Source organism: Zerene cesonia, chromosome 11, assembly GCF_012273895.1.
Source record: "Zerene cesonia ecotype Mississippi chromosome 11, Zerene_cesonia_1.1, whole genome shotgun sequence".
In the NCBI taxonomy this organism is placed as follows: Eukaryota; Metazoa; Arthropoda; class Insecta; order Lepidoptera; family Pieridae; genus Zerene; species Zerene cesonia.
In genome coordinates this window covers 2,441,184-2,465,208 of record NC_052112.1, presented here as the reverse complement: position 1 = coordinate 2,465,208, position 24,025 = coordinate 2,441,184, and the positions used below count along the sequence as shown (strand labels likewise).

The 24,025-nt window shown below is 33.0% G+C and overlaps 3 protein-coding genes across 3 annotated transcripts in view; 2 read left to right on the top strand and 1 right to left on the bottom strand.

Moving 5' to 3' along the window:
* Window positions 1–1,285, top strand: part of LOC119830157 (retinol dehydrogenase 14-like) — a 6,856-nt gene extending 5,571 nt beyond the window's left edge. Inside the window, exon 6 of the mRNA XM_038353059.1 lies at window positions 390–1,285. The gene's annotated coding sequence lies outside the window, so the exon portion shown is untranslated. The remainder of the gene's footprint in view (window positions 1–389) is intronic.
* A 444-nt stretch (window positions 1,286–1,729) lies between these two features.
* On the bottom strand, window positions 1,730–9,956 carry LOC119830297 (ras-related protein Rab-9B). The gene is made up of 4 exons (XM_038353258.1): window positions 9,450–9,956; window positions 6,862–7,062; window positions 6,277–6,419; window positions 1,730–5,690 (listed from the first exon to the last, which is right to left on the bottom strand). Exons 1-4 carry the CDS (start codon window positions 9,654–9,656, stop codon window positions 5,558–5,560), a joined length of 684 nt encoding a protein of 227 aa, XP_038209186.1. The 5' UTR covers window positions 9,657–9,956; the 3' UTR covers window positions 1,730–5,557.
* A 361-nt stretch (window positions 9,957–10,317) lies between these two features.
* Window positions 10,318–24,025, top strand: part of LOC119829918 (nuclear hormone receptor FTZ-F1 beta) — a 38,274-nt gene continuing 24,566 nt past the window's right edge. Inside the window, exon 1 of the mRNA XM_038352647.1 lies at window positions 10,318–10,662. The gene's annotated coding sequence lies outside the window, so the exon portion shown is untranslated. The remainder of the gene's footprint in view (window positions 10,663–24,025) is intronic.

The following is a 24,025-nucleotide window of genomic DNA, read 5'->3' as shown; positions in this document are numbered from 1 at the left end:
AGTAATTAAAATTGATCAGTGGTAAGTTGTGATGGATAAAAACAAGCTTTTCAGCATTTATTGATAGCAAACAACTACGCTTTTCATCGTTAATGATACCAGCCTCAGAAAATAACCTCTCACTATACACGCTACTTCCAGGAGAAGAAAGATACACTAGCAAATTTCGAAAGGTTTGGGTATTGTTTTTAGGCGACTATCCTTGACGTGACGACGTCCATTTACTCGCAATTGAATTGAAACAAATAGCCATCGATCTCCTGCCGCGTCAATGCAACGAGGAAAACAGGTTTTTACTTATCTTATTCCAGCGAACGCGCCCCCGACAAGCATGTATTTCGAAATCGGCCAATCAACTATTCGTGGCATCTCTAGTGCATAACATGGAAATATTACATAAAAATGAGCGCCAAAGCGTTTAATATCGTGGCGGTTGCGACACCTATTATATAACATATACTTATATACATATATAAACATATATAATAATTAAAAAGTAGAATTATACTCATATTTTAGTAATAGTTGGTACTGTGCGCCCATATATTCTTTTTAATTGCTTATAACTGAATTAATAAAATATTATGAATATTTACTTTCTGGTTTGCTTGTGCCATTTTAATCATATCAAACTTATTTGAGGCTGTACGTTGAAACAATTAAAAACTGACAGAATAAAGAGCGGGAAATTTAAATTTCGAACTAAACGTCAATAGTTACCTTTCATGCTCGCTTAGACTCTTGTGTTCCATTGTATAATTGTATTGTATGGTAAGGGTCTTGTATTTGCGTAATAATTAAAAAAGGTATAATGTTGATACATCATTATTTAATAAATTAGGCAGGCACTTTTTTTTATTTCTCAAGACACTTAGTAATAGATACTGGCACATCATTATTCATTAATATTAGATGAATCATCCAAATATAGTTTAAACGGTAAAGCAATACGCTCAATATTTTTACTCATAAAAATGGATGAACAAACTTAACAATTTTTGGTACAAATTTATTCAAAAAGTTTACATAAGAACAAATGCAACATAGCAATAAGAGGTTATAATTTCTAAGCATTACTTTAGCATAAAACCGGAAATTTTGCATACATGTAAAGATTAAATAAGGTCATATTTCTGTACCCAATTTAGTTTTTATGGTTATTATTAGATTGTGAACAAAAAAGTAACTTTAAAATATAAAATGTTTGATTTGACGATAGTGATAAATTCCAAAGATATATGCGTATTGTAAGTAAATATATTTATTAAACATTGTTCTGGGTAAATTGTTTTGTTTTATTTATTCCTTAAAATCTTATAAAATAATACAACCTGCGTGGGAGCATTGCGCGCACTCTCGTATTCTCATGGAAACAACTCCAAATATAGATACGCAACATTATATCGTGCACCTAAATGCGAGATTATGCGTACCGACGTTTTTCTCGGGTCAACTTACATGTGAGTTATCAAGAGTTAAATGAAATTATCCTAATGGAGGAATATAAATTGAAGTTTTAAGTACTTCGAAGTTTGAATATTAAGTTGTTAGTATTTAGTTTGAGAAACATTGATGATCATTCGCTGATGAAAAATGCTTAACAATACAATTGGTAGGTACCAGTACAGTAGTAGTAGTAGATATCATCCGCCACCAACAATCGAAATCAAGGCCTCTCATTAAACGTTCAGACAACTACCAAGGAAGCAAACAATAAATAAAATATGACTTTATTAAACATGTTTTTTTTTATTATTATTCCCATAAAAGGTTAGGTAAACATCACAGCTTAAACTTCAAACTTAAGAAATAAGTGCATTCTGTGCTGCTACGCGGCCGAATAAATATAACATTTTTAATCTACATACCTACGTTTGCCGGAAGTGACACAAAATTAAAAAAAAAAAACTGCATAATAGTTAATACCGAATTAACGAGTTTGGCTGTATGTGTCAGTGTGACGTGTGTCAATCACCCGGAATGTTGGATTGGAATTGGCGGGACGCTGAGAAAACAATGAAACTACTGACTATACGTATACACTAATTAATATTATTGTTTCCATGCATAAAAATATCTAATTTTTCAAATCACTGATTAGATTCGATATTATTTTACTGCATACATTTTTCTCCAGTGAACTTGTGTTAAGTCAACTAATAAAAATTTTTTTCGATGGCCGATTACAATGTGATTGCCTCTTAATATTTATAAACTCCCACAACCTATTTAAAGTATAATTACTAACCTATATCATAAATATGTGCAACACTAACCTTCGAACAAATAAAAAATATTTAACATTTAAATAACAATTACTATATAAATTTACAACTAGGTACGTAAATTCTACAGGCAATATAAAGGTGCGACTAAAATTCGAAATAACACATGTATAAAAAATTAAGTCGACATTAATTACGAACATACGCTACTAATCTTTATTATACTATGCGATAAAATTTAAGCAACTGACAACAAATAATAAGCAAATACAATTTTACAAAACTTGAATTCCTTATAAATACTGAAGGATGTTATTACATTATATTAAAGCCCATGTGCAAGATTACAATAATTTCCTTAAGTTCTAGATTTATAATTATTACAACCAAATTTTAAAAGTATTTATTTTAATCTGATCGCAAATAAAAGGGAGATATTTAAGTTAATCATGGTAATTATTATTTTCTCAGAGTTTTCTCGTTGAATTTACATTATTAGTCACTTTAAGATAACTTCAATCAAAATCTCCATATTCATAAAAATGTCCTCCGTCCCTTCCTACCGCAATAAAATACCTATTCGAGCGAGCAAGATAGAATACATTTGATTTTTTCCGAATTGGAAATACGCCGAAATACAATAATATCGTATAAGCTATCCTGCTCATTCTTAAGTTTTTTATCTACGATAGAAAGTGTTAGGTTGGTATTAGACGGATTATTTCCATTAATATTTCGAGACTAAATACATTAAGATCGATCGATAACCGGGACAGAGTATGTAACAACAGTATGTAACAATGAGTAAAAACTACTTTAGAAGTATGACGTTGAATATTCTTATATACATATCGCAAAATTTTCAGTGTTCGTTTTTTGACAATACTATATAAAAATTACTCATGAAATTTTACAAAAGGTTATTGGAATCTCAGCATGATCATAGTGTTTTTATTCATATTTAAAATATAGAATATAAATAGAGATTCATTTTATTTTTCTTAAGTCAAACTGAAATTTCATAAGTAGGCTAATAACGTTTTGTATGTGAATAAGGCGAACAAACTTTAATTCACTAATTTCGAATTTCACCGCCAGTTACCAGATATTCCAGCGTTGGTATTAGTCAAATTTAATATATAACGATAATAAGTAATAATAATGAAGTACAAATCGGTATTCACAAATCAGCAATCGTCTTGCTGATATAATATGTAAAAAACGACAAACGCGTACCTACTAAAAAATTATGCAATATACCACGTCACAGAGGTAGATTTGATAAGCAAGTATAAGGCCATTAACAAATCCCACATTCGTTTGTGCTAATTAATATTCGCCATGTTATAAAATTACGTGCACACCTCGTTTCCATCTGGTAACTACTTAATATGAAACTAGGCACTTACTTTTATATTACAGTTGTTCATTACTAACCATTTTATGTAAAGAAACGATGTGAAAATAAATACTTAAAGGTTTCATCATCGCGGACTATCAGTACTAATTCCAGTAAGAGAAGCTGATGGCGCTAGACCATATATATAGCTGTCTTTTTCCCACACTGGAATGAGAACTGCTTTAGACGTTACAGTAACGCCCCTGAAGGCGAAATCACAAATTATAATACATTTAAATAACATATTTATAGCTAAGAGTGAAAAATTTTGAAATAATAGAATAAAATTGATCACGAGCCGGGATTCAAACCAGCGTATTTTTGCCAAACCGTAGTAATTTTTTCAAATATTTCAAAATTTCTCATTTATAAAGCATTTCAATGCTAAAAAATTAATAATAGCTCAGAGTTTCAAATCCTTTATAAGTTATATCTAAATAAAATATATTCGCATACAATAATAAATATACAATCTGGAATGTTTAAAATGCGTTCATACAATATTAATAAAACCATTTCAAAAGTAAATAATAATAAAATACAATAAAATTATGTAATCTGTGAACATTATGGGTGATAATTGCATAACAAAGATAATTAATAATCACAAGGCTTGAATTTCCAGTGCATTAAACGCATTTACCAAGAGATTAAATGAATAAAAATGTTCCACAGATAATTTTCTTATCTTATCAGAAAATGCTGATGCATTTATCTGTATTGTTTAAATAATACGGAAAAGTTACATTCGAACGAATTTTTTATTGCTCAAATTAAAATTGTTTTATTTCATGCAGAAAAAAATGTAGGATTCTATAATATTACCTACCTACAAATAACAAAAGACTAGACTACCGTGTAAAGCTTGTACGAATATGTGAAAGCTTATTGGGACTAAACGAGCTAGAATGATGCACGCACACATGCAATCAACAAATTAACGGGCTCGGCCGGCTGTGTCGGTACACAGAGCCGCACGCATACATGCGTACATTACGTCGTTTAAAAATAAGTATACGCGATTTATTAAAAGACTGTACTGAAAATTTACACAAAAATGATTAGAATCTGTATGATTTTTTCTATCGCATCCAATTATTTTGACTTCACATCACACTATTTATTTAGTACACGTCCTGAAGCACAATAAGTTTAAGGCACTATAAAACACAATTTTAGCTTATGCTGTCCTCTCGAAATCATAATGTATAAGTACATTACAAAAATTAACAATTTTAAAATATTAATTACATATATACAATCATATTAAACTCGAAGCATAATATCAAATGAAATAATGTAATTATTATTTCGCTTCGGCATATCCCGGCATATCAATGTAGATACATTTACAATTGATGGATAAATAAATATACTATTTTTGATAGGTGCTACAAGGAATAATTGGTCAATCTGAAATAATGCCATCTTATAAACATCACTTTGAATTAGTTTACTGTAAATGTCGGAATTTTGGATATTAATATTTTCATTATATTTAACACTAGCGGTCAGCCCCGGCTTCGCACTTGGTACATGTCTAGCCTAACGCCTTCCACAATAAATAGCCCATATAAAACTTAAAGAATTTTTCATAACGGACAAGTAGTTCCTGAGATAAGCGCGTTCAAACAAACAAACTCATCAGCTTTATAATATTACTATAGATAAAATTTATTCTTGTAATCCCCGGAATTTTATTATTGTAGTTCCAATTTAAATCACAGGATTCATAGGTATATAGCGATAAAGTTAAACTATAAATTTATATTTGAAACCTTGTAGCACTTGTTTTTTCTAGCAAAAGCTGTCAATGTCACTTTGACATAAAAAACTATAGATTTCATCTCTGGTTTCTGTCAATGTATATAATACCTCATGATATGTTATCTGTTGCAACTGTACGGTACACTTTATGCCATAGGAAAATCACTCATACGTCCATGAACCGAGAGCAGCAAGTCGCCCGGAAGCCGCTGTTTGTGTTCGAACCGTGTAATGTTACTGTATCGGGATGGTGCAACATGCGAAGCTCTTTCTCCGCTTTCTCTTCTAAATTAGCCCATCTGAAACATTTAAAAGACATCATAAATTTATTGTAAGTACATAGGATTCTGATGGATATTCTGATGTAACTGTGTTTTTTAAGAATCATACAAAATATTGGAAGGATATTAATGAAATTACGAAAGGGACTTCAAACTACCTTGGGACTTCAAAATCGATAAGTAGGGGTTCGTGACCGGGCGAGCGTGCAGGAAATAAATTAATTATTGATATATGTAGATAACATCACTACTGCTTAAAATGGTGAAGGAAAACATCGTGAGGAAACCAGCATGTCCAAGAATCAAAAGTTCGACGACATGTGACATCTGCCAACCCGCACTTGGCCAGCGTGGTTGATTATGGCCTGAACCCTCATAGGAGGCCTGTGTCCCAGCTGTGGGAATATATGGGATGATGATGATGATGAAGGAAAGCAGAGCGTATCCAAGATGTGGGTCATAAAACGTCTACAGTTCAGTTGTATTTATTATTATTATTCTGTTTGTACTTATATCAAATCCAAATTTTTAAACAGTTTATAAAAATTTGTTTATATGTATAATATGATAAATGCTAGAAATAGAATAAAAATAAACAACATACCTCTGAACAGCCAAAGAGAATGCTTCAACAACGTTGTTGTCAGTTTTCGCGGATGTCTCAATATAAGTGCCGATTTTATTTTGCTCACACCACTGTTTCAACTGTTCATACGATACCTCCCTGTCCTTTGACGACACATCCGACTGTAATTCACGTAAAATATAATTATTCCGTGAATGAAAACACAAGAAACATAACCTAAAGTCTAAATAGTTATATGAAGATTAAATATTTAGAGACAAGGCCATCCAATTAATCGCTTTTTTTTATTTCAATTAGTTATAAGGTTAGGTTTTCTTTGTACATTTTTTTTTGAAGTGTAAATTAAATAAATAGACCCTAAGTAAAAACAATGAAATTTGCTACGTAGATAGCTGGACAGCTGGATTAACATATAGGCCACTTTTTATCCCGATATTCCTACGGGATACGGACTTACCCGGGTGAAACCGCGGGGCGCAGCTAGTTACAAAAAATATTTCATTAATACATTGCTGCGATAATAGAATCTGAGACATACAATTTAAATTCTGTTGTATACCTGAATGATGCCATATCTGAAATTCATTGATTTAAATAACTTACCTTATTGCCAACTACGACAAAAGGGAATTTTTCAATGCCATTCTTGACTCCAGCGTAGTGCAGGAATTCGTTTAACCAAGTTTTTATATTGTTAAATGAACTGCGGTCATCTATCGCATATGCCAATATGCATATATCTGTACCTCTGTAGAAAGGTGTCCTAAGAGATTTGAATCTTTCTTGGCCAGCTGTGTCCCAAATCTGTAAAAAAAGTTATATTCTTAATTAAAGTTATTCATATAGAGTTAAGTTTCAATTAAGTATACAGTTTGTGAATCACTTGTTTAACAATTTGTTAGTTACTTCTTCTGGCTTATTTTTAAATATGATTGAATTCTTGAATATAATAATAAGCCACTCATCCTATCTTGAACCGGGTTGATTCAAGGGAAAAATTATGGACTATATTACTCATGAAGATATGAGGCTCTTTAATTCGTCAAGCATTTTGTGATAATAATGTTCTTTACAGACTTACAGTTCACGACATCCAAAGTATAATTTTAATGATCAATTATAGGTAGAGGCAAGTATATAATATATCAACCATTCATACATTACACCTATTCATATACTCACAAAAAAATTTTCAATAACTTCACCAAGTGACAAAAACCAATTGATGGAATTTAAAGAATTTGAGACATAAATATGATAATATTATGAATATCAATGTATACATTTTTCAAGCATAATATAACCGGTAGAATGTGTTATTCATTGTAGAATGTCAATCAAACAAGTTTGTACATTTTACCTAGAATTTAAACTAAATATAATTATCTCAAGAAAAGAAAATTCTCAATATGCTTTGTTAAAAGGCCATTTAGCAAATTACTTCCTTAATCTATGTCTCTTAATTTAACGAGCCTGAAGCCTGAACAGAAATTACTTTACGTTGGAATAAGTTAAAATTAAAAAGTTAATTTTGAATATCATTGTGCTGCAAATTTTGCTGTGCTGGTGATCGCTTACTATCAGGTATTCGCTCATTTGCCCGCTATTATATTAAAAAAAATAGTCGGTCAGGCAAGCAGTATTCAGAAAGAGAAAAAAATTTATGTGTCATTTCATTGAATTGAAAAAAGAATGAAAATTTTTCGAAGATCAAGGTCGGAATTTTTAAAGGTGACGCAGGCAGCGCCCTCTAAAATCCGGCTGTGCATGAGAAAAAGCCATCTTGTATGAAAACTGAGACACTTTTGTGACAACGCAAACTAACCAGCATGAAAGGTCAGGTAACTGTTAAGTCATTATTACAATGTGGATCCTTGACTTTGCACATTGAATTGTCTCTGATCCTTGATAAGTTTGAACGATATGTGAGTCTGTCTGTCAGTAAGTTTGAACGAAATCTATTTAAAGTGGGTTAAAAGTTTAAAGGAGTTTGTTATATACATACCTACAAACATAAGCGAAGCTAATAAAAGCGAGTTATAAAGAAGATTTTACAATTAATTACCAATCTGTGTATGTGCAGTCTTTGAAAATATTTTTTTAAAACTAAGCAGTCTAGCAAATAGGATGTTAAGATATATAAAAATATTAAGGCTAGCAAGGCATTTAAGGCTAATAAGCCAAATTTGAATATACATATCTCATTATTAGACATGAACAAAGACTAAATCATTAATACAATATAAGTAGCTTTTTTCATCCTGTTCATAAAATTTTACAGTTGTGATAAATTATGTCACACTTTTTCATTTTTGGTGAATTTCTGAGATTCAAATGTGCATAATAATGGGTCTTGCGATGGGCATGAGATGTATCCCCACAGTGGGAGTCTACTATATCCAGACAGAAAAATCATATCATAAAACAGCTCCATTGCTATGTGCAACAAGGACAAATCCACACACTTGCATATTTAATATTAGTAAGCATTTTTTTTTTAAGTGTAAACATGAAATCTTTGGAAATGATTTAATTTATATTCTTACAATAGAAAAAATGAGATTAAATTAAAATGAAAGAAAAATGACACATAAAAATCGTACGAACCTTATTTTTAGAGAACAGGAAAGTATTAATTACCAATTATTTAATCATTAGACTTTGTTCTTATCAGAAATAAAGAAAAATATAACTTGTTGAATTTTTATCATGACAATTTGACTCAATAATCACCAAATTGTAAATTTATCCTGTATATTTAATACAGGATAATACTACTTTTAAAAATATCTTACCTTTTGAAATAAAACAGGTAAGGAGGTGATTTTTTCCAAAATTATCCCAATGAAACTTTTTTTTGTTCAGTACATGAGTTTTGGTTGTGTATTAAGATAAACTTTGAGTTTATCTTAAATACAAAATTTTCTGTAGACTTTATAGATGTGGTAGTAAAGGTCAAGAATCGTAACAAAATTGAAATAAAACATTTACACTGACACAACAATTTTTAAAAAATTATATTTTTCTAGGAAAAAACGTTGTACTACACTTTATTTAAATTGATCCGATGATTCATCTTTATTGTTACAAGGACAATCCATGCAGTGTCGTTAACAATGTAACAAAAACAGTTATGTAAACACTTTTTAGTTAAGTCTTACAATGCAATATGAAATAAATAAAAAAATTACCTGCAATGTGTAAGGCTTGCCATTAACTTCAACAACTTTATTCATAAATTCCACTCCTATCGTGTGAAAGTTGTGATCGTCGAAGTGATTCGATATGAATCTGCTCATTAAACATGATTTCCCTACTCCTCCATCACCCAATATAACAATCTTCAACAGTACGTTTTTATTCGACGTTCTACCGTAGTGGTCATTTTCCTCACCCATTATGAGTTTGTTAATGTCATAATAGTCACAAACTTTGCTTTTATTACTTTAGCCTTGGAACTCACAGTAAAATATGTTTGTTTAATTAATTAAGTCGCCTTCTCAAGGATATATTTTTACACTGATTCTAAGTAATTTTGTTCCAGAAAATATTTGTACTTATATGCAAAATGGGATGTTTTCCTGCAAAAATATGGATAAAATACTGTGCACAATATACAAGAACTTCACAATTAACAGATGTACATTTGTACCTAGGAAGGCAACAAAATTCACGTTCACAAGCAAACACAGCTGATGAATGACAATTAACAATTTACAGATAAGCTGCAAATTGACAATGATGTCATTATGTGACAGTCGTATTTAAATACTAAAATAAACAATTTCATACGATACAAAATTGTCAATATTATTATTATTTTTGTTACGTATCGTTATTAATTAACGAGTATTAAAAAAATTATAATATACTAATAATATCAATAGCCTATAGTGACATCTGTGATTTATTGATGCATCGACATTTCAAATAATATTCCTGTAAAAGTTAATCTATAGATGTCCCTTTAATCATCTTTCTACTTTAAAATCATCCACTAGATGGCACTTTACTGTAACAGTACATTTCTTGCTTATTGCACTAGTATCTGTGGTTTATTCCGCTTTGTTTTGCGGAGGTGAGAGGACATAGTGTCGTTGTAGTTTGCGATCATTGTTTTCAATGTTTTTTCTTGTTGATAGCATTTCGTGAGTGAATGGACAATAAATTAAAATAAACAAGTGTTTTATTATTGGAACAAAATCAGTGCACGTGTTAAGTAATTGAAAAATAGAAACATTTGCGCAATTGTTTAAGCGATTCGATGTCAATAAACTTGTCGGTGATATTTTATGGGAAAGGTGTGCCGCGTCGCTAATACCTGTTCGCGGCGACAGGGTGCATGAGGTCGGAGCATTGGCGGAGGCGGTTGGCGCCTGAGCGTGGTGCGATGGTAGAAGTGAGGTGAGTGGAATTAGGCGACAGGCATTCGTTCTTCGGGGCCGCGGCAAGGCAACGGGTCGGCGGGAGCGCGCGCGGGGAGGGTTGCGTGCATTCACCTCTGACCCGCGCGGGGCGAACGGCACTCAAGGTCGGTGCGCCGCCTGAAGGTCGCTCGTCACGTGACGCGGAGGGTGCTCACCCCCGCCCGCCCCATGTCAGTCGCGTCCTTCATTCGTGCCGAGTGACATTCGCGCACTAAAGTGTTATGGATCATAATTTATAGAATTTTGTATTATATTTTTCCCAAATTTTATTATTTGATTCTTATAATTTCGTTGGCTTACTTAGCGTGTATACGTTTGTTGTGACTAAATTAAACAGGCAATAATCGTGTTGGATTAATTGTAATAATATGCTTAGTTTTGTGCTATGGAGATATAGTAAGTATCGATTTTAGTCTCATTTTAATAACATAATTAAAGAGTTGTAGCTATTACTAAAAAAACAATAATTTAATTTAAACGAATATTCTTCTTTTAAATCCAACTTACATTGATCCTGTTGGCAGAAAATCTTGCGCCTTAATATTGTCACCTTATTATTTATTGTTATTTAAAGTATACATTTTAAAATTAAATATCTAGTCTAAGATCTAGGTTCGTTAAATAAAATTACTGTTATTTAACGAAAAAAATTCAAGTATGTCTCATATAACATTAACAACATTAACTATATCGCCTTCGATTGTATTAGTGTCTCACCCTTTGGAATCCAACATACCTACCCAACTCATGTGGCTTACCCTTAACTAGCTTTTGCCCGCGGCTTCGCACGCGTTAAATTCGGAGTACATAGTTTAATAGATGTACATACATATAAACCTTGCTTTCGAATCACTCTTTCTATTAAAAAAAAACCATCAAAATCGTAGATTTTGCGTAGTTTTAAAGATTTAAGCAAGGATATATGGGCAGAGAAAGAGACTTTGTTTTATACTATGTAGTGATTAGTTTCAAATTATGTGGATTGTAGAAAAAAAAAACGTAAATAGATACAATTTTTATTACACAATCTGGTGGGATAAACAAGGTACGTACATATAGTTGTTAAGATCTCAATAATAGTAGAAATAATGACAAGATATGGAACTTGTATGAAACAAGCTTAAGACATAATTTATAAACAAAATATGATATCGCCAGAGAGGGCCTCACAAGCTCAACGGCCAGACACGTTCTCAATAAAAAGTTGCATATCAAGGTCTTCTCCTTTTGATTTATCAATTATATACTGCGTATTGATTGGATTTGAATATTTATAAATGTTATAGGTACCTTGCTGTAATAAAATTATTATTAAGGTACCCGATCGTATTTGTTTCCTCTTATTTAATTATTCTTTTTGTTTTATTTCGTTGTTATAATAAACTAGCTGCGCCCCGTGGTTTAACCCGCGCTAGTCCGAATCCCGTAGGGATATCGGGATAAAAAGGTGCCTAAACGTTATTCCAGTTGTCCAGCTATCTGCCTACCAAATTACATTGCAATCGGTCCAGCAGTTTTTGCGTGAAAGAGCAACAAACACACACATATCGTTACAAACATTTGCATTTATAATATTAGTAGGATTAGTAGGATGAGTATAACCAGACTTTAAATCATTACTAAAAATAAAAAAAAATAAAGCGTACACTAGCTTCGGTTCATGGCTTCACGTTGCATTATATCTGCATTTCAGATAACCAATCTATATATATAATATACATATCTTAAGATCCGTTAAAGACTATCACATCTTTAACTTTTTATTGTGAACTAGCCTTTACTAACAACTCCAGCTAATAGCTGAAACGTGTCAATCAGATCCTTTCTAAAAGTTGTAAAACCTCTTATTAGCTAACATCTCCCACATACAAATCTTATATTCATAGGGCAGGAAAATTTTTGAGAATTTAATTGATGATGATTGATGATTGTCAATACATGAGTATCCATTCGCTTTCATATATAATCTAAGTTACATAGTTCTATCTATAATGAATATAACTAATTCTCATCCACTAACATTGTATCTAGCCTTTAGTATATAATGACTAATGTATGCGTTCTAATAGTTCAAATATTTATCCATGTAGTCCACATCGAGAACAGACACACCCTCGCATATGCTAATTGTTGCGACAGACAAATCTAATGTGTAGGCTGTGATTGCGCTGCAGAAACGAATATAATAAAACGGCTTGTCACGTTCCGTACATATACATGCACACATGTATATGACCTGCACACATGTATATGAATTCTAACGGTTTTCATACAATCTGCCAGGGGTTTGCATATGCAAAATAAGGAAGCATTGTTGCACTTAGAAGACTGCGGTTAGTGACTATGACAGTTTAACGTCATTCTATTTTGTTGATATTAAATATGAATATTGCACTGCAAATGTCATTCTAAATGTATGTATGTTAGTGTTAATGTGGTTAGGTGTTTTTCGTTGTAGCTGTTTCTTATTAAGGAGTATTCAATGACCTTTAGCTTCGAACAATCATAACTAAGTATATAACGAAATTATTACTATAAAATCATTATACCAATATTTAAACCTACTACTACACTACACTACTACTACTACTAACTATCCTACATCCTACACTATCATACTATCATACTAATATTATAAATGCGAAAGTTTGTAAGGATGTGTGTTTGTTGCTCTTTCACGCAAAAACTACTAAACCGATTGCAATGAAATTTGGTACGTAGACAGCTGGATAACTGGAATAACATATAGGCAACTTTTTATCCCGATATTCCTACGGGATACGGACTTACGCGGGTGAAACTGCGGGGCGCAGCTAGTTGTAAATTGTTCTGGAATAACATCGTACGCGTCGTACGGGAAAGAGTATATTAGTTTCAGCATGATTTGCAATCAATAAGCAATGTGTAGCAACTGGAATTATATGTAATTTACACAAAATCCAAGCAGTGGAAGCAACATTCGCTATCAGCGCATGTATCTCGGTCCATTCTACGGCAACAGCGGTTTAATTGCAAAATGAATGTTGAAATAGGATCTGGGCTCATTGTTTACTGCCGGATGAGATTGATTAACTGCTGAACAACTGTAATAATTAGATATTCCACATAATAACTGTAAAATTTGACGGTGTTGCGGAAGTGATACGCTAATATGTAAATGACAACATATGGGTGGTCTGTTTGCGTGCGTTTTTGTCGTTCGGTTGTTTTTATTATCGTGGATTTTCCCCAGAGTCGATATCGGTTTTGATGCAAAACTGCTGTGATTGTTTCGGCTTTGAGTAAGCGCGTTCGCAAAAAATGCTATAAATTTGGATATGTTTTTAGATAGAACGGTTTGAATTTGTTGATTAAGGCGTTTTTTTAAATGAGTATAAATTTTGAATCAATGCGCAATGTTTAGGTACTGTACTATGAGAAAGGGTCGTTATCTCTATAGCATTGGAATAATTGTATTCTATCTTATCGAACATGAAAATATCCTTTGATTGATTATTTCTTGCTTTCAGATTATTCGAAAATATTGATAAATTGCATTTGATAAAATATAATGCAATTTCATGTAAAATGCTTTAAGCGATGTTGCACTAGAATAAAGAATATGTGGCATTAAAATTCAGAGCTGTTTAATTGTAGACTGCGTTCGCGACCTCGAATTTTATTTCAACAGAAATAGACTTGTTTTGACAGCCTCTTGGCATTTTGTCGCTATGCTATTTATGCGGATATGAGCAGTGATGCTGTTATAATGTAACTAATTTTTCGCCCGCGGCTTCACTCGCTTGTGTTATTGGTTATATAAAAATTTCTTCTTTATACATTTTCGTTCCGATAGAAGTCCATTAAAATAAGTTTAGCCAGTTAAGATGCCTATACTGATTGATAGACGAAGTTAGTTTCGAATTTATTAGAATGATAACAACAAAGTAAATGTACGCAATATCAGAACCAAATTAATCTAGCACACATTCACCACATAATATACACATGCCTACAATTTTTATTATGTTTTACGCTTTTCAACAATATTCGTATCAATACAGGTTGTAAAACACAAGTACCATCCATTAGCAATAAAAGGCGGTCTGCCCTGCAAAAACGTTATAGGGCGTAAAAGCTTGTGTGCACGAGTGTACTCTCACTGCTTTCACGTATGCTAGTGTGCGTCGTTTGTTTGTGTGTGTGTGTGTGCGTCTCGGCCGGTGACCTTGCTATCAGGCGGAAGCGCGCGGCCGCGTGAGTCAGCGCGCGTCTGCTTAGTACGAGGGAGCAGGGACCTTCATATTGTCTATTCACATGTTTGTTCCATTTTTAAATTCCCAAACCATAGAGTGCACTATAGAGTATACAATGGTAGAGTTCAAAGTCCACGTTGATTGGGTTATTGAATGTTATTCTGTCTTCTGATAGATAAGATAAAGAGTTGGTGTCTTCGTTCATATCGTCTTAAGTTTGCTTAATTCTGCTTGTGGAATAGAATTAAAATAGTAATAATTTTGATAGCTATAGGTCATTAAAAAGAATGCTTTCTGTACTTATTTTGGGCGATCCGTTGCTTATAACCTGCACGAGTTGTGGTCAGTACATTCAAGCGAACTGTTACATTGTGAAACAATTTTCTCATGAACGAATCAACTTATTGATTGTTGATTGATGTTATATTGACATTATGATGTATAATTTATGTTATTCATACATACTTATATGTATATATTATAATATAATTTATGCTTTAATCTTATGTCACACACTAATACGAATATTTATATCTCACGGTCGTAAAACGCTCGTAATATTAATCAAAGTTGTGCGATCAAAAAAATGTTTCATGAAACTGTGTATGTTAGTTTGATATTCAAGCATTATAATAATGTTTGAGACCTTATTCAAATTCGGCGTAGCTACATTAAAAACTGATAAGCTCTCGATACGCCCTATGTTTTCTCCTCATGTACTATGACGTCATCGAGGCCGTGTTTTTTTTTTAATTGTACAAAGGATTTCGATTGTTCGACGGTTAACTTTTAACTTGACCTTCAACGGCAGGAAGCGTGACGTGTTATGGAAATGAAGCTTTGTGCTAAATTATCGTCGTATTTTAAAACGTATAATTTAGGTAATGGGTATATAAATTTTTTATAATGGAAAAGTTGAGGGACATTTGAAAAAAAATTAAAGGTGCGCTAGCGAAATATCATTGAAATGTTGAACTTTGATGTGGTTTATAAAATCCAACTCAGTATTATTATGATTTTACATACTATTCGATATATAAGGACATATTGTCAATGGGAGATTTATAATTATTCCATTTACCTTTGTGAATATATCAAACATGTTCAATGTGTTCTTTTTCATAGAAATCCATTGCGTTTTTATAATTATTATGTTTTATGATAACAGTAGGAAGTGAATTACGTATCGCCAGGTCGTATATTCTTTGTCTTATTTTCTATTAGTACGTAATGCACGTATTTTAGCATTTATTATGCAAATAAAATTTGTATTCAACAAAGAACGCGGAGTGCGATAGTCTTTCGCTATCGCAAACTGGCGATTAATTTTTATTAATAGTTGAAAATGCTTTTAATTTTGATGTTTATCTGTATTTCTTTTTTTTTATTTACTTCCATCGTCGTAGCCTATACATAGTTGCTCAAAATCCTTCATAGACTCTTACGGTACAAATATTACATACGTCTGTGGTGTATTCTTTGCTATACATATAGCCCGTTTTGCTATTCCTCACCCTTCCCAGTCCATTCTCCTTTCCAGTCATCAATCCTTCCCTTATCCCTTACTCCTTAAAAGCGACGAGCATATTCGCAGAGGCATTACCTGTGTGAAAGTTTATGGGCGTTGATGATCGCTCATCGCCATCAGGCGAAACACACAGTTCAGTTGCCCATTATGATATAAAAAAACTATTAAAGATATCATTTATTGCTGAGACAAATCTAACAAGGAAATGTATCTTGTTTTTTTGTTCTATTATGACGTATATTTCGGTTATATTTTCAGCACATTCAAAATCTGTGGAAGGATTTCTGTGGACATTATATCTGATGTCGGTAATTAACACTACTGTGTTTTAGGTTTCGATGTGTAAATAACAAGAAAATCCTCTAATTCCTAACAGTTTTTATTTGTATCCGCTTAACATGTTATACCTACTTATTGAATCTGTATAATACATCGTGATATATATTATACCGATTTTAAAAGTACACTATAACATCGTGTCGTGTCGTGTTAATTAAAAACAATGCTAATACGTATCTTGACATTTCCTTGCAGTGACCCTAGCGGTAGTCGGCGACACAGTTCTGTTCTGACGGCACAGATACGACACGATCTGTCGTGTACCGTTATACGATATATTATGGTAATCTGAGCTAATAATGCTCAGCCAATTAGGGGATTTATGGATCGGTTATATGTTTATGTACCAGACATTGAGATAAACGTATATTGTGTTCTTAAGTATTGAAGTGAAACACGAATGTTTATTTGAAAACAAATTTGTTTGCGGATATGCTGCTAATAAGATAAGATTATAGAATAGTTCAAAGTTAAATATGGCCTTCTTTATACATAAAACAATATGTCAAATATATGTTTTTTCTAAAACAGTTTAAAATTACAAGTTTTTTTTTTAAACCACCTATTAAATGCTATCCTTTTTAGACGATAAATTTCATATTTCAAGCCTTCCCTTTTAGGTACCTGTTCATTCTACGCTTTAAGACCCTCACATTGTATCCGAAAAACAAAGATACAAAACGACCTTTCAACTTAATTAAAGAGACATGCCATTTTATATATGTTTTAATGTGTAATACATACATAAAAATGTACATGAAATAAGGAAACACAAATACTTTCCATAATGCTTCCACGTAATTGCGTCCATAAAAACTTGATAGCTTCAACTCATATCCACAGCATAGTATTGCGTAACACGTCACAAAATTGCATCGTCCCGTAGCGAAGCGCAATCTTTTGTTCCTAAGTGTTGCAATGTGGAAATTGATGTGCCCATTGCCCATGAGCAAGTCATTACCGCTTGCATGTATGTATAATACTACACTGTATCTGTGCATGTGTATAATTTTTAACCGATTGCAAAGAAAGCGTTCGTTTGGTGCTTTTTTAAGGTTCCGTAGTCACCAGGGTACCCGTTTTGGTTGCGTCACGTCCGTCTGTATGTCTGTCTGTCCGCGGTTTGCCATTTTGCACACGCTTATCACATCAAAAAAGTAGTTAAATAAAACAAAAGAAAAGACGAAAATAAGAATTCGTCGTTCCCACTTTACACGTAGGAGATACCTCCTCAATAATCTCATCATCATCAGACCATATGTGTTCCCACTGCTGGGACACAGGCCTCCTATGTGGGTCTCAATAATGTAGTAGGTATGTTATAGTTTTCAAATTTCCACACGTTCGTGTTCTTTGTTATTGTTACAATAAAAACCTTATTAGTTATGAAATACGAGGTATATATCGCTGTCATTTGCCGCAGCCGGGAACACTGGAAATTGGGCAAGACAGAAAGCCAGACTTCGAAGGTTTTACAACGGTGTAGCTGGTTCGAAACGTAATTCCGCGAAAACATTATCGAGTGAGTCAGTCGGAAACTGGTCTTGACAGTGGCGCCGATAAGGGCCAGTTCCTAATGTTATCCGGGTTTGACCGGGTTGCTCTGTTACCCGGATGTTATAGCCGGTTGAAAGTTGAAAAGCTAGCAGCGGATTGCGATATGGAGATGTACTTTGAACTGAACTCTTGTTAAGTTGGCCTGGTAGTTGTTTATAAGGATGTAAATTGAATAGAGCCTAGACAATTTGCTCTGTAAATATCAACGATTTAGACTACGACAGTTTTTAAATATGCTGGTAATTTTAGATGATTTAGTACCTAACAAAAGAGTTTATAATGCGCTTTCATTAGGTACTTGTTTTGCTCAAGCAACGAATAATACATCAAACAGGCTCCAATGACAGAATCAACTAAATGGTCTCCCTAGCTCTTATACAGAAAAGAAATTTTTTAATCCTGACGATCCGATTATTAAGATAAACTTATGAAATTGCTATGACTCGCTACCGATATCGCATATTAATATACTGATAGCAAAAAATAACAGCAAATAATTCATGTAACTTTGATTAGGTGTAGCTAATCATTAGCCACGAATGGTAATAATTCAATACAAACAACTTTTTATGCTATAGACTTGTTGGTGATATTCATTAACTGAACGAGATTGGAGTGACATGTGAGTTGACAGGTTTATTAGATACATGAAATGTATACCCGGTAGTTGATCGTTCCGTTGTGAGGAGACCTTTACGATAGATATTAGGTACTCGTTTTGAGTCACCGAATTTGTATCGTATTTTCGATTACTCACTGTTCTTAGCTTTGGAAATGTGTGTTCAGATGTGGTGCAGTGATAGTTGTAGTGAGTTGTACAAAGGTAAAAAGGACACATTTATGTAATAACTAGCTGCGCCCCGCGGTTTTAGCCGCGTGAGTCCGTATCCCGTAGGAATATCGGGATAAAAAGTTGCCTATAAGTTATTCCAGTTGTCCAGCTGTCTAGTCTGTCCAGTTCGTTTTACTATAACTCCCGAAATATCACACGTACCAAACGTTATTGCAATCGGTTCAGTAGTTTTTGCGTGAAAGAGTAACAAACACACACACATTCTTACAAACTTTCGAATTTATAATATTAGTAGGATTCTTCTGCAAAAAGGTTACAGATGTCCAAAGGGCTGGTACCACTTAATCATTCTGGGGACTTCAATTGAATGCAAACCTATGGAGTTATCGAGTAAATGAAACATAACATACCGTCGATTGATCGATCCATTGTACAATTTCAGTATAAGACCCTCACCCGTATCGTTTTTAAAATTCTCGTTTAAGTTTACTTCACCCAATCTATCTGTAGAGTTGAATATCAAAAACACTATATATGGATTTCATAAAAATGTAACATTCAAATTCGTCGAAATGTGATCAAATGGATAAGAATTTCCGATTCGTCATCACACAAATTATAATTATAAAACAAGATGAGCAAGACCACAGATTAACGATTGATTTGTTTCTAGTTATATTTGGAATTAAATAAAATGTTATATGTCATTATGTATTTGTTACATAACATACATAATGTTATATAGGCTACTATATGACACTGAATGAATTTTTCCAATCAGACCAGTAAGTTCCTTAGATTTGTAATCAATGAACATCATCAGTACACAGTCGGTATACATTTTCATATCCTACTATCCTACTATCTTACTTCCTACTTCCTATCCTACTACAATATTAAAAAAAGTTGTTGTGTAAGGATGTGTGTGTGTTTGTTGCTCTTTCATGCAAAAACTACCGAACCGATTGCAATGAAATTTGGTACGTAGACAGCTGGACAACTGGAATAACATATAGGCAACTTTTTATCCCGATACTCCTACGGGATACGGACTTTCGCGGGTGAAATAATAATAATTGAAGAGACCCCGGATCAAGCTTCAATAAAGAGGGTCTGCAGAGCGGATCAAATTTGCAAGGATTGACATTCTTTTCAATGACTCATTATGGAATGTTAACAAGGCTAGGTCTGCGCCTATTTTTAGTTCGTATATCATTCTATTTAATGAACAGTGAACGGACAATAATTAATTATGGGAAGGACATTTTACATTTGCGGTATTTAGAAAGATATTAAATAGGAGGGATTAAGCTTTTAGCCACCTCATTGGCACAAAATGGCTGCTCCCACGTTTTCCGGAAGGTAAATGAATTTTCCGAAACTACTAATTTAAAATTTCTAGATTTGAACACAAAGCACCAAGGTCTTTGAATATAGGAGTTTATGAGTACATTTTGTTCCTTGGTTTAAATGTTTTCTTTGAATTGGTGCACGCTTGCATGACCTTTCTTTTAGGAATATATTATAGCGGCTTATTACAAATAATATAGTATTTTGAAAGATCATAGGCAGAGTTATGCAATTGAGATGACGATTACGATACAGCTGCAATTGGTTGTTGATGATGTATTGTGAAATAAATAAATGCAAGACATATCTACATTTAATTTTTAGTTTTATAGCATTGAAATGCCCTTAGACACACATAAAACCGAGAAATTCGATTACTGTGGCGGGATCACGGGTGGCCGAGAGGCTAGGCTTTGCTACGGATTTCCAAAAAACGCGAGTTCGAATCCCGCCTCGTGTTCAAATTTTTTCGATTCTTTCAAAATTTCTCAATATTAATTTTGTTTTAATGGGTTAATCCGCTTGTTTATATGTGATATAAACCAGTTTGAAAGCCTACTTTCAGTTCATGAATATAAAAAAATAATCTTCCATACGCATTTTTTGCTCCCCGCCTTAGGTATTTTTATATCACGATAATGTTTTTATATCAAACGCAGCTAAGTTGCATACCTTGAAGTGTCGGCTCGGCCGTGGAATGCGGTTGTTTCGACCCATTTACTGTCCCCCACTTTTCCGCCGCTACCCCTCCCCCACTTGCCACGGTACCCGGGTGCCCGCTGCGTTTCCGTGTTGCGAAATCTTTTGACTAATTACGATGGTTGTAAAGGCGAAAGTCATGGTTTTTTAATGTTTTGTATGCAAGAGGAGGGATACAATTTTTTTTTTCTCATTGATTTTGTTTGAATTAAATGTTTTTTTGTATAGATCCAGATCGGTTCTCTTATGTTTTTCTGTCACACATTGAAACTATCGACTTGATATTTCTATAAGGCGGTAAATATCTCGCAGAGATCAACTTTTGAAAATGATCAAATCGAAATTTTCATTATCGCTAATCTTACTTCACATATTATTTATTTGCTTGTTATTGAAACGATCCGATAAGTTTTGAATCTACGGTCTTCTTTAATTAATTCTGCTGATTAACTCTCACTAAAGTTATTATAATAAGTATTTAGTACAAAGAAACTAAATATTAAATATTTATAATGCAGTTTTACGCTCATAGTTACTGAGGAATTTCCTTTCCCCAGTTTTTGTAGGTACAAAGTGGGTACAAAGCGAATAGATGTGATTCATTGACAGAGATAAATGCATATTCGATTTAATTAAACATATCGTGATGCAATCACCAAACGGATATAACCGAAACCACATTCCTCTGCTGCTTTTGACCGACTGCGATCGACAGGGTAATGTTTTTCTAGTGTTTGTATGTACGTAATGTATGTCAATTTCTTTGGCACTATAGTCCAAACTGCTGGTCGGATTTTGACTTGAAGTATCACGCAAATAAAATAAGGTTGTAAAAAACAATCAGAGTTGATTTTGTTTTTCTTAGCTTAGAAAAATCGCAAAAATATAATATCAATAAAACCTAAACGTTAGTGTTTTTTGGTTTTATAATAAGATGTTTTATGTTAATTATATTACTTAAATTATTTGAATTGGGGAAAATATATTCGCATATCATATGTTGAAATATCACAATTCTAAAAAAAGTGATTCTTAATTATATAAGGATTCTTTTACTTTTTGTATGTTGAAAATTTCGTTTTTATTTTATTGTTAATTTTATAATAGAAAAAAAGTTTAAAATGACGTTTTAAATGATGACGAGCTGGAGGCCCATATCCTCTTCCTTACCACTACACTTACTACAGTCCTTTCCTTTACTCCTCTTGTCAATCCTTTCTTAATCCCTTTCTTATTTTAATTCAATCAGCAATCCATTTGTAGAGGCGTTAGGTCTGCAATCGTTCTTACGCATCTCCAAATTTTACTTTTTTTTTATGTCATAGTCGGCAATGGAGCTGGTGGGACGCCTGATGGTAAGCGCTACCACCGCCCATGAACATTTGAAGAGGCATAAGGTCAATTGCAGACCTTTCGCCTCTACAAATGTATTGCCGACTTTAATTCTGAAGGGATTAGGAAAGGATTGATGAGAGGAATAAAGGAAAGGACTGGGAAGGGTAAGGAAAAGGATATGCTTATATCGTTTTCCTTACCCTATTAATTAATACTAATATTGAATCGCCTTTCAACCAATACCTTACCTAGGTGTTACGAACTTCGTGTACACCTGTAGCGTTCACGATCCAATCAAAACGTTTTACCAAATGACAGTGCGATATTGAGTATCACGTTACAGAATGCCGAGGTCGTTATATCTTATTACAGTTGACGGGCAGAATTTAGAAGCGTAGAAGTAAGAGATTATGATGTATGATACAGACGCTAACTAATGTGCTGTTGGTATAGAGTTGGCTGATGTTTGTTCGAGATTTGTGCTCAATAATAACATTTCTAAGGTATTTTTGATAACTATGTATATTGTATGGACATGGGTTGGTGTTATTTTTTGTGGCAAATGAGTTATAAGAGATAGAATATATATAAAAGTTCATCTGAGCAAATGGCTGATTTAGGTGATTTTCGTTTTGAAATGTTTGTTGTAATCCTGGGAAGGTTGAAGAGTATATAAAAGCGGCTGGACGGAACACAGCGGTGTTTAAGTAGGTAGGAATTCGATATAATCATAGTGTCTTCCTCGGAGGCCGTGGGTATCTATGCAAGATTTCCCTTCTTCGAAAAAAGTTGATAGGAAGTTTCAAATATAGATTTCATAAATATAAGAATATGTAAAACAAGAAGCTGTTCTAAAAATTTTTTAAAAACTAGTAAAACATGAGCACGACGCGGGATTCGAACCCGCGTAATTTTTTAAAATAAAAAAAAATAAAATATCTATAATATATTTTATTTTTATTAATATAATATCTATAATATCTTTAATTATTATTAAAGAAGCTGTTCTACTATAATACGATAAAAAAAACAAGTAAGAGGTTTTAAGATAATTGTAGGATATTGTACAATTTTTACGGCATCGAGGCCAGTAAGCAATAATATTAATGGTGTTCCGTGTTCGTTCGGTGAATGGGAGCTTTATTTTTTCTATTTTATATTATCAAGCGATTTCAAGGCAATAAGGAGATTCTCATATGGTTTTTTTTGTGTTTGTCACCTTTGAACTTTCTACTTCTTTGTTTGTTTTTTTTTATTCACAACTAGCTGGCGGCTTCGCATGCGTTAAATTGAGAGTAGTATTAAAGATGTTATAGATAGATGCATATAAATCTTCCTCTTGAATTATTCTATATGTCAAAAGGACCTCATCAAAATCTGTTGTGTAATTTTAAGATCTAGGCATACAGGCGATAACGACTTAGTTTTATACCATGCAGTGAATAGATACGAAATATTCAAGGAAAATTACGATACGCGTTCGCTGTTCGATGTAATTAATGCG

Excerpts from the sequence above, each read along its gene's own strand:
- LOC119830297 (XM_038353258.1), bottom strand. The coding sequence starts at position 9,656 with ATGGGTGAGGAAAATGACCACTACGGTAGAACGTCGAATAAAAACGTA. Across the intron at positions 6,420-6,861 it reads TTGTCGTAGTTGGCAATAAG|TCGGATGTGTCGTCAAAGGA; the intron begins GTAAGTTATTTA and ends CGTGAATTACAG. Across the intron at positions 5,691-6,276 it reads TTCTCTTTGGCTGTTCAGAG|ATGGGCTAATTTAGAAGAGA; the intron begins GTATGTTGTTTA and ends TAAATGTTTCAG.